The sequence below is a fragment of the Andrographis paniculata genome, unplaced genomic scaffold (genome assembly GCF_009805555.1).
Source record: "Andrographis paniculata isolate CXL003 unplaced genomic scaffold, ASM980555v1 Contig62END, whole genome shotgun sequence".
Lineage (NCBI taxonomy): Eukaryota > Viridiplantae > Streptophyta > Magnoliopsida > Lamiales > Acanthaceae > Andrographis > Andrographis paniculata.
Genome location: NW_026137598.1, coordinates 2,640,496 through 2,651,652, shown reverse-complemented (window position 1 = coordinate 2,651,652; position 11,157 = coordinate 2,640,496). Strand labels below are relative to the sequence as shown.

At 44.0% G+C, this 11,157-nt stretch overlaps 1 protein-coding gene across 1 annotated transcript; it reads right to left on the bottom strand.

Annotated features, from left to right (window-relative positions):
- Positions 1-1,134: 1,134 nt before the first annotated feature.
- LOC127260409 (uncharacterized) lies at positions 1,135-2,208 on the bottom strand. The gene is made up of 3 exons (XM_051288140.1): positions 1,889-2,208; positions 1,334-1,774; positions 1,135-1,171 (listed from the first exon to the last, which is right to left on the bottom strand). The coding sequence occupies exons 1-3, from the start codon at positions 2,206-2,208 to the stop codon at positions 1,135-1,137; spliced, it is 798 nt and encodes a 265-aa protein (XP_051144097.1).
- Between the last annotated feature and the right edge of the window lie 8,949 nt (positions 2,209-11,157).

Below are 11,157 nucleotides of genomic sequence, written 5' to 3'. Positions count from 1 at the left end.
GGCCATTGACTTGCTGGTGCAGACTCCTGCTGAGTCTGCGGTAGCCCCAATCCTCAGTCGGAAGATGGAGAGGATCACCGAGCTTCAAGCCGACCTTCCCCTAATCCGACCTCCAGCATCTGACTCTGCACCGTCTCAACCGACACCCGACACTGCAGCTATTGAGGCTTCCCTGCCAAAGTGACATAAGACTTTATTGAAGCCTCCACCCGGTTGAGTGAGCTCCAGCAGGCACGACACAACTTGGCCGCCGAGATTTCCCAAAAAATGAAGGAACTCGAAGGCCTTAAAAAAGAACTGGAGACTCTAGACGGATGCATCCAAGAGGGGGGTCGCCTGGTAACAAAACAACGCCAGACCCAAGCAAGCCTCCATGGCCAACTACAAGCGGGCATTCGGTCGAGACTTGTACAAGAACACCAGGCGGCCTTTCAGCAACGGAGAACGGCCCGGTCTGAACAAAAATGGGCAGACCTACGAACTGCCCTTAGAGCCCTCCTTTTGTAGATATAGAAAATGTCATACCTTGTATATAAATAAATGTAACTGTTCACCTTAATTTTATCATATTTTTTCTGATCACTGATCCAAGAATTTGCACCACAGAATTAAAACATGAATCGCCTATTTAAATCAAACCTTGAAAGAACAACTCACAACAAGCCTTCGTACCTTCCAACACATGGCTTCTCCCCGAATTCGTATCCTTGCCACTAACTGGGAAAGTTCCGTGGAACCATTTTTTGTGGGCAAACACCCTATAGACCATCATGCTGAAAGCCTAATCCAAGTGCTCAAGCAACTCGACTTTAAATTCAAGTTTTCTGGCAGGGGTAGGAAAATTATACATCTACGATTCACCTAATGGAACATGTATCCACCTGCTATGAACCCCTCACCGACATTCTCACTTGCATATCCGACCTTGATCATCATACGGATATGATAGACCATCCTGTCGTGGCCATTCTCCCTGATCTTAACCGGAACAACCTTTTCTGTTAGCAAAGATCAATACTTTCCAGATTGCGCGTTCTTGTTGAGCGAGAACGTCATTCTCTACAAGATATGAAAGTTCACACCGAACAAGACCTTCAAGAAATGCAAGACCAATGGGATCGTTACCGTCCCGACCTAGAAGATCTCCTTGACGAGGAACCCGAAATGGTTACTGCAAATTGGGATGAAGATTCAGAACCAGAAGATGATCACGTTTATGTCACCCTTTCTGATGACGAATAAAACCCCTTCCTGTGGGTTCAAACCCTCAAAGGGTTATTAGATTTCTTGTAATAAAAAATAATGACAGTGCTCTGAAAAGGTGGGAAAATACCTTTTCAGATACTTGGCGTTAATATTTTCATGTACTAATTTCCCTTCCTGATTCATAATAATAAAAGCTCTGTTCCCGATCTTTCTGTGAATGATGAAAGGCCCCTCCCAATTCGGGGACCATTTACCCATCTGATAAACTTTCTTGTACGTGGGTAATATTTTTTTCCATACTAGATCTCCTTCCAAAAAATTTCGAAGAGACACCTTCCTCCTATAATATCGTGCCCGCACCTCATTCTGTTGGATCATTTGTTCCAAGGCTTCCATATGTTCTGTATCCACTGTCTTCAGCTGTTGCATCATACTTTTCTGATACTCCTTCGTGTAGTCCATATTAGTGTGAGCCACTCGGAAGGTGTGTATGTTGAGTTCGGCTGGAAGTACCACATCCTGGCCAAACGTGAGCTGATAAGGAGAAAATCCTGTAGATGAACTCTTACTGTTCCGATGAGCCCATAAAGCTTGGGGCAACAACGTATGCCACTTCCTGGGATTCCCTTATATTATTTTTTGGATGATATTGATAATGATTTTATTTGCTGCCTCAGCCTGCCTGTTGGCCTGTGGATAGTAAGGTGATGAATGGTGAAGTTTCACGTGAAAACTTGCCAAAAATTCTACAAACTTCTCGTTTGTGAACACCAGACCCTGATTAGTGATGAGAGTATGTGGAATGCCAAACCGGTAAATGATATGATTGAGCACGAACTCAATCACTTCCTTTTGCGTCACATTCTTCAAAGGAACTGCCTCGACCCATTCGGTAAAATAATCGGTAGCCACTAAAATCAATGAATGATGTTTAAATGAAGACGGATGGATTTTACCAATAACATCAAGTGCCCAGGCTTTAAAAGGCCATGGTTTAACCATCGCCTGCAACTCTACCAACGACAAATGGTTCAATGGACCATGTCTCTGACATTCTTGGCATTCCCTTGCAAATTTGATGCAATCCTCAAATATTTTCGGCCAGTAAAAACTCATGCGATGAAAAGCCCATATCATGTTAAGACCTGCTTAATGTGCTCCACATATTCTACTATAAACCTTCTGCATCACCTCCAAGGCTTCATTCGGACCCAAACATCTCAGCAAAACCTCATCTATGGTTCTCTTATATAACACTCCCTCAACTAATTGAAAACGCAAAGCTTTTAAACGGACCCCCACAGGTGTTGATGGGTCTGGTGCTTGCAGATAAGCAATAATCTCGGTTCTCCAGTCTGCAGACATATCAATATTTCCAACATCAATCTGTCTGCATGCAGCTTGGGCCAGACTATCTGCCTGCTGATTTTTTGCTCTTGGGATGAGCTTGACAGTTACTTCTGCGATTCTAGAAAATAAATGGTGCACTATGTCTCTGTATTGGCGTAAATGAGGGTAATTGCATATGTATCGCCTCAAGACTTGGTTAATGATCAACTGTGAATCTCCGTAAATGACGACCGACTGAACGTTCTTTGTCACCAACATCTCTAGCCCCAAAATCAATGCCTTGTAATCAGCTGAATTGTGGGTCACATCCTCCATATGTAGCTATAGCAGGATCTTTTGTGCGTCAGACCCTTTCAAAATTACTCCTGCCCTTGATCTTCCGTTTGCCCGAGATCCATCGAAAAACATTTTCCAGGGGTTAGTTTCTATATAAGGCACTAGTTCATTATCCTCGGCCTCAGACTCACCTCTAGTAAACTTTGGCAATAGGTCAGCCACCACTTGAGCCTTCACTGCTTTGAGAGGTCTGTATTTTAAAGAAAAGGGGGCCAAGTCCACTTTGGAGACCACTTCAGTTTCCCTTGGTAGGATATAATGCTCCAATCGGGTACAAGCGAACACTAGAGAATAACACATTTTTTCTGGCATCGTATAATTTAACTCAGGCCCTACCAAGGTCTTACTCAAATAGTAAATAGCCCTTTCTTTTCCATCGTCCCATTCTTGGACCAGGATACTACTCACCACATCCAAACTATTCGCTACATATAATCTAAAATGTCGGTTACCTTTTGGAGGAACCAATACAGGGGGTTCTGTTAGCGTCTGCTTGATCGCTTCAAAGGCTTCATATTGCTCAGAACCCTAAACCAAATCGGCTATTTTATTTTTTAACAACTTGGTAATGGGTCTTAGTTTCCCTGCAACATTTGATAGAAATCGCCTCAAATAATTTACCTTTCCCAGGAAACTTTGAACCTCCTTGATGGTTCGGGGCGGCCGAACTGCCCGGACTACTTTGGCCTTGTTGGATTCATCTTTTAAGGTTGTACCTCTTCATCTGAGCAAAGGCATTCTCAAGGTCACCCAAGTGTGTGCTGAAGTCGGCCCATTTCACTATCACGTCATCACTATACACTTCCATTGATTGCCCAATAAGATCATGTAAGATGGTATTCATAGCTTGTTGATATGTAGCCCCTGCATTTTTCAACTCGAAAGGCATTACCATCCATTCAAAAATTCCCAATGCCCCTGGGCATCTGAACGAGGTCTTTGGGATATCTTGTTGTGCCAAAAAAATCTGATTATATCCTGCATATCCATCCATCAAACTTAAAATCTTATATTCGGTAGTCGAATCGATTAGCATGTCTGCCACGGGCATAACATACTCGTCTTTAAGAGTTACCAAATTAAGATATCTGAAATCGATGCATATCCTGATCTTTCCATTCTTTTTGGTTACATGAACTATATTTGCCAACCAGTCCGCATACCGACAAGGTCGGATGAAGCCTACTTTCAATAACTTCTCGATCTCCTCTTTGATTTGAGGGAGTAGTTCAGGACTGATTCTCCTGAGTGGTTGCTTGTATGGCCTGAAATCATTTTTGATGGGCAACCGATGCTCAATCAACCTCCACGCTAATCCGGGCATTTCTGAATAATCCTATGCTAGACATTCCATATTTCTCCGTATTTGCGCTATCATATGTTCCTGCTGTTCTTTGGATAATAAGCCACTCACCCAAACCACTCTAGGTGCCTGGTCGGTTCCTAGGTTGTATTCAATAAGTGGATCTTGTGAAGACAAGAAAGATTCTGTTTTTCTTTTCTAGAAGATCTGGCCAACAAAAACCTTCGCCTTCAGCAACATAATTATCCCAACCCCCATAGCTACGTAATTTAACCATTATTTGGTTTAAATAAAAATTTTTAATTAAAACATCACACGTATTGAATTCTTCCATAAAAGTAAGAATAAAAATTCAGAAGTCTGGCTAACATCAGAGCCACTAAAACACGACGGATGTTGCTTATTGAAACACATAACCTTGGGTGGTAAGCCTGCAGCTCTTCCATAGTTTTCCTTGCTCAAACAATGCTGTTTGGGAGATAGGGGGTACGTACTCGGAATACAACACTGATTCTTCCACGTTTTCTGAGGCATCAAAGAGGTTTTGGTTTGCATCCAACTTGTAGACCTGATCCCCCTCCCAGAATATTATTTGCTGATGGAGTGATATGGGAACATATTTGGAAGCGTGAATCCAGTCCCTTCCTAACAATGCTGAGTAAGTAGTCTTTGCATCCACCCCAAAGAACACTATAGAAATTACCTTTGCCCCCACCTCAATAGGAGCGACCAACATGCCTTCTGGTTTGGTCGGTTGCCCCGTGAAACTAGTCATCTCAATATCTACCGGAGACAGATCTCCAACTCATTTTCCAAGCCTCTTGAGGGTTCTCAGAGGCATGATGTTGAAAATAGCTCCATTATCAATAAAAACCTTGTTAACCGGCTTTCCACAAATGCGAGCACTTACGTATAATGGCTTTAAATAAGGGATCGCACCTTCGGGCAAAGGTGGGAAGATCATTGGTGGGGCTAATTCTAGCACCAAATTGGGATCCATCGCTATCTGTGCCCATTCTGGTTCTTCCATATAACCATCATCCAAACTTGCCCATTCTTCCTCTTCAAACCGACGCATGCCAGTCATCCCAACCTGAAATGGCGTACTGTCTGTTCCTCCCGTGTTTTGGATCCCTTTGCGTAATCCTTTCATCTCATCTTGAGAAAATGATCCAAAAACCACATTAGATGGTTCCTCTTTAACTTCTTCTATCACTGGATCGATATTAATTCATCTACAGAATTGACAACGAAAACACCGAGTCTTCTTAATTGGCCTCTCTTTTTTTTTTGCCTGAGTAGATAGCCTTCTTCACTTCTTTATTCGGGTGAACTTTTTGGTGGTTTTGGTCATCGCTTCCATGATTGTTTCCCGTGTCTAGCCGCATATCTACGTTTGGCATTACGAATTTGAGTTCGATTCATACCTGGAAACCGCGGATATATGTCAATCGAAAATGGCTTCTGATTCCTGTTCCATCCTTCATGCATCTGCCTAGGTTTGCGGGTCAGTTGGTCGCGAACCATTGCCTGATCCTTCACTTCCACTTCAAAAGTGTCATCCACCTTATCCCATTTCTCTGCAACCCGACCCTCGCAAATTTTGAACTTATATATCGACTTTTCCACCCATTCCTTGGGCTTGCGTTCTCTTCTCTTTGTGTCTTCATCGTCTTCCCTCCAATGATCCGTTGAAAGACGAACATAAGTCATAGCAGTAGTTACCTTTGGAAAGAGTTGTTGTTCCACTCCCATGGTGACATATTTGAAACGTCCGGCTTTAATAGTCCTTTGAATTTCCTTTCAAAAATGCGTGCATTGACGGGTGTAGTGAGTAAAAGAGTTATGCCATTTTCAATATGACCTCCATTTTATTTCTTCTTTTGTTGCTAATCATTGTCCCTTCGGGATTCGAATTTGCCCGTTGTCCAGTAGAATGTCGAATATTTCATCTGCTTTAGATGCGTCAAAAGTAGGTTGATCTTTCTCTTCCGTCCCCAAAATCGGTTTCAAATTGGGACATACATATGATTTTCCATGTACAATCTCAGCTGCCATCTCCTCCGCATTCTTGGTCTGTTCGACATCTGATAAATAGACTTCCGTTTCCACATTGGCCATTTGTTGCGCTTTATGTCGCCGGTAATTCTAATCCTTTTCCTTAAACAAGGACTCCGACTGACCAGATTTAGCGGCCAAACTGGCTAAATCTCCAACATCATGTGCTGTTAAAGCTTCCCGTAGCCGTGAATGCATATTTCAGACCACCAAATTGGTCATCTTGCTTTCTTCAATCACAGTCGGACACCGACCTTTCATCAAACGGATTCGTTCAATGAACTGGTACGCTATTTCTTCTGGCATCTGCTTGATTTCTAACAAATCCGTGAGTGATACCATCGGAAGAGAATTAAAGAATCTAGCATGAAATGCTGCTTCCAAACCCTCCCAGGTTTGGATTTGTCCGGTTGGGAGGTTAGCGAACCAAGAGAATGTTAATCTAGTTAGGGACAATCCAAACAATTGTAACTTATAAAAAGGATTGTTACCGACTTTCCTCAATTGGGCCGTGAAATGACCCACATGCTTTATGGTTGACGAACCATCTTTTCTAGATAAGGCATGGAAATCCGGCGGCCTATAATTTCTCGGTAGAGGGTGTTCGTTGATAACTCTCTCTAGAAAAGATCTTTGATACATCGGCCTGTTCACCATTTGTGGATTCATGCCAAAATGCACTCGTAGTACTTGGGCGATGTCTTTTGGGTCAGCCTTGGGTGGATTGTGATCAAACACCGGAATGGGGTTGTTAACCTGACCCCCTAAAATTTTACTCAAACATTACTTGATCAATTCCCCTAGCACCCAGTGGGATTATGTTTGGGTGTGTCAGGGGCATTTTCCCTCTATTCCCCATAGCGGCAACACTTGGGATGGTGCTGTCCACATAAGATAGCCCAACAAAATTTTTCTGTAATCTAGAAGGTGACACAGCTGATGGTGTTTGGGTGGGTTGAAAGGTCACCCTTGCCAACGTTTGATCCAACATATTCTGCATTAAATTCTGTTGCTCTCGCAACATTGCTTGCATGGCCTGCGTCTGCTGATTGTTCAATTGCTGAACATATGTCACCCAGTCAGCGGGTGCTTGGGAGAATTCCCCCGTGTTAACCACGGAGGGTATTGTGGTTTCTCCTGCCGTGGTGGAAGAAACTTGAGGCTGTGAACCTGCCATATGGATCCTTCCGATGATTCGGCCGGACCTCAATCGTATGAAATTTTCGTCTGACATAGGATCAACAATCTTGCCTCTTCTGCCAGTAGAGTCGCCAAATTGTTGATGTCGTTTTCAACCAACAATAAAAAGTAAAATCCGAAATAAATTCGAACTTGACTGCAATAATACCTGGAATTGAAGATTCCTAAATATCGTACGAAATGTAAGAAAATAAAAGCAAACTAATACTGAAATGAAAAAAAAAGATGATCCCCAAAGTGAATTTCACTGAAGTTGATGCTGATTGAAGATGTCTTTTGCCGGATGCGAGTTGCTTGTTATATGCTCTCTAAATCAGTTATCGGATCGTGTACGCAATCGGTTGTAACTGATAGAAAACCCTATCGTGGTTGCAACCGCCTAAAGAACCATCTTCGGTTATGTTTCGTGCTACCAATTGACTAGCTGACCAGACCAAGCGACTGATCAACCAACCAATCAAGCGACTGACCAACCGACCAATCAAGCGACTGATCGACCGACCAATCAAGCGACTGATTGACAAAGCCTCCTTTCTTGGGAACCACCTGGGTTGGGCTGACCCACTGGCTGTCACTGATAGGGTAAATGATTCCTGCATCGAAAAGCTTGTTCACCTCTATTTTTCACCACTTCTTGCATATTTTCATTTAAACGCCGCTGACGCTGTCTGCATGGTTTTGCATCAGCGTCCAGCCTAATATGGTGCATGCACACCGCTGGGTTGATTCCCTTGATGTTAGTAATCTTCCATGCAAACGCCGCTTTCCTTCTTTTGAGAAGTGAGACGAGCTGAGCCTCTTGGTCCGACAATAGTGAGGCGGAGATTATCAGCGGGTAAGTCTCATCCAGGCCAAGGAATATATACTTGAGGTGCTCAGGTAATTTCTTTAGTTCGTCCTTTCTGCAGGTGTCACTCTCTGGTTTCCTCGTGGCTTCGTCTATGGACTCAGTGGGCGCTGGTTTCTCACTGTTTGCCTTACTGGAGTCCTCTTCAGCTTCCAACTCGAGCGACCCATTATCTGAAATTCCTTCCAAATTTTGAAGTGTTATACAGTTCTCAAAAGTTGATAATTCATTTAACTCATTGATAAAATCACAATTTTCTTCTTGAGGTTGACGCAGTGCCTTGTTCATGGAAAATGTGACTTTATCACCACCAAAACTCAATGAGATTTCGCCTTAGGCAACGTTTATAGTAGCTTGAGCGGTGGCCAGGAAAGGTCTCCCTAGGATAATTGGAATTTCACGATCTTCGCTCATTTCCATTATAATGAAATCTGCAGGGAAAATAAATTTGTTTACTTGCACGAGTACATCACGAATAATGCCTTTAAGAAGTCTTATTGATTTATTGGCAAGCTGAATTACAGTTCTGCATGCTTTTCATTCATAAAGCTCTAATTTAGAGAAAAGCGAAAAGGGCATAAGATTGATGTTTGCTCCTAAATCACATAATGCCCTAATCGGCTCTAAATTTCCTATAGTACAAATAATAATAAAACTCCAGGTTTGCTGAGTTTCTTTGGGAGGTCCTCCTTAAATACGGCGCTACACACACTTTCTAGTTGCACCACTGCTACTTCATCAGGGAATGCCTGCTTTCGATTGATAATGTCCTCGATAAATTTAGCGTAATGTGGCATCTGTGACAAAGCATCAACAAACGGTATAGTAATTTTAAGACTACGGAAAGTATGTACAAACTTATCAAAATCCTTGGAATTGTCCTTCTTCCCAAGTGGTGTAGGAAAGGGAGCCCTAGCCAATGGCTGAGCGGGACCCTTTTCCTTCGATTCAGGCACCCGAGCGGCTGGTATCGCTCGTGGTTGGGATGGACCTTCTTCCTCTACTGGAATCTGGATAATTTCATCCTGCACAGGTAAATTAGCAACAATAGGGGTAGGAGGAGTATTAGTACCTCTGTCTGGCAGCGATGGTGATTGCGTCCGCTTCCCACCCTAAGTTTTGATGGCTTTCGCTTGGTTCGGGACAATCTAGACTGTCCCAAGCATCATTCCTTTTAGCTTCAGCTTCATAGCTTCAGCTATCTGTCTGACCTGGATCTTAAGAATTTTGATCGAGGTAGATGTATTTCTTTGGAACTCCTGATTTGTGCGCTCTGTGTTCCTCTAGAGTTCTTCCAGACTCAGCGGTGCTTGGGCCGCTGTGGTAGGTTGGGCAAAAAGAGGTGCCTGCTGCGGAAGTGGGGGGCTTGAAAATACTGCTGTTGATGTGGATAGAATTCCCCTTGATAATATTGTTGCGTAGCGAACTGTTGAGGCCGTTGGAATTGTTGCTAAGGATGCAGTCCAGCAGGGCCTTGAGCATGCCCTTTTTGGAACTGCTGGAATTGAGGGGCATTTCTACTTCCTCTGGGTTCTGAGCCTCTTCAACTGAGCACTCAGCAACCTGCAGACTTTGTTGGTTTGTATAGGCGCATTCCTCAATCTCCGTGGCCTCATGCATTGCCTACTTTCCTTTATTATGCAGGTTCTGCTTCATGAGCTTAGACAGCTCTTTGACTTGGATAGACAGACTGTCTATCCGTGCATCATGGGAAACCGAAGCAGGAACCTGGTATAGACCCCTCAATGGCTCCGGTCTGTTGGTCTCTGGCCAAATTGTCTGATTGGCCGCAATTCTCTTTATTAAAGCCCTCGCTTCAGAGGCATAACGCCCTATCAGCGAGCTTCCTACCGCTGCATCTAGAGACATCCTCAGTTTAGGAGTGATTCATGAGTAGAAAATTTGCAGCTCCATGAAGTCCGGAATTTCATGATGAGGGCAGTTACAAAGCAGTTGTTTGTAGCGGCTCCAGGCTTTAGGAAGGGTCTTATCACTCGCCATCTTGGAACTCAATATTTCGTTCCTCTGGCGAATGGTTTTTGATATAGGATGATATTTATTCATGAAGGCCTACGCTGCTTCCTTGAAAGTGACATGAATGCGATAGAGATGATCAAACCATTTCCTGACTTCTTCTGTTAAAGAAAATGGAAACAAAATTAGTTTCGCAGCGTCCTCCGTGATGCCGTGCGATTTGGAGGTGGTAGCGATCCTGTTGAAGTTCTGTAAATGCTCATATGGACTTTCATTGAGCAACAAATGGAATTGGCTCTGGCTCACTAGGCTGACGAACGCTGGTTTCACCTCATAGTGGCCAGAGCCCCTGGGTGCAGAACTTGTAAATAGTGTATGATCCAGGAGGGACTGATAGTGAATTTCCATGGGGACTTTAGCAAGCGGCCGCTCAGCAGCCCTGTGTCCCTCAGCCCTCTGGTTAGGCTCAGCAGTAGGTGGTGGGGAGTGATGGCAGTGAGTGTCGCAGCGGTGTTGGCAGCTTGGGCCGCTTGGGCAGCGATGAATGCTCTTTGTGCAACTTGGGCTTTCTCCACTTGAGCGAGGTGTGCTTGTAGCCCAGCCATTCCCTGCTGGATGCTGCCGAAGGTTCTCATGAGCTATTCCTCGGTTGGCGTCAGTGAGTGGGGAACGACAGTTGGGGCAACAGTGGGGATATGGAGCGGCACCTCCTGCAAGATGTAGATGTGGCAGAGTTTGAGGAAGTCCCAGCGGCAGTCTGGAAAGCTGGGACAACAGTAGAAAGAGCGGTGCCGTTTCCTTGGTTGGCCATGATCTTTTTCTGACTTGCTCTCGGAACAGACGTCTCTATGAATGAGCGGAAAGAGTAGGACTCGTGGGACGC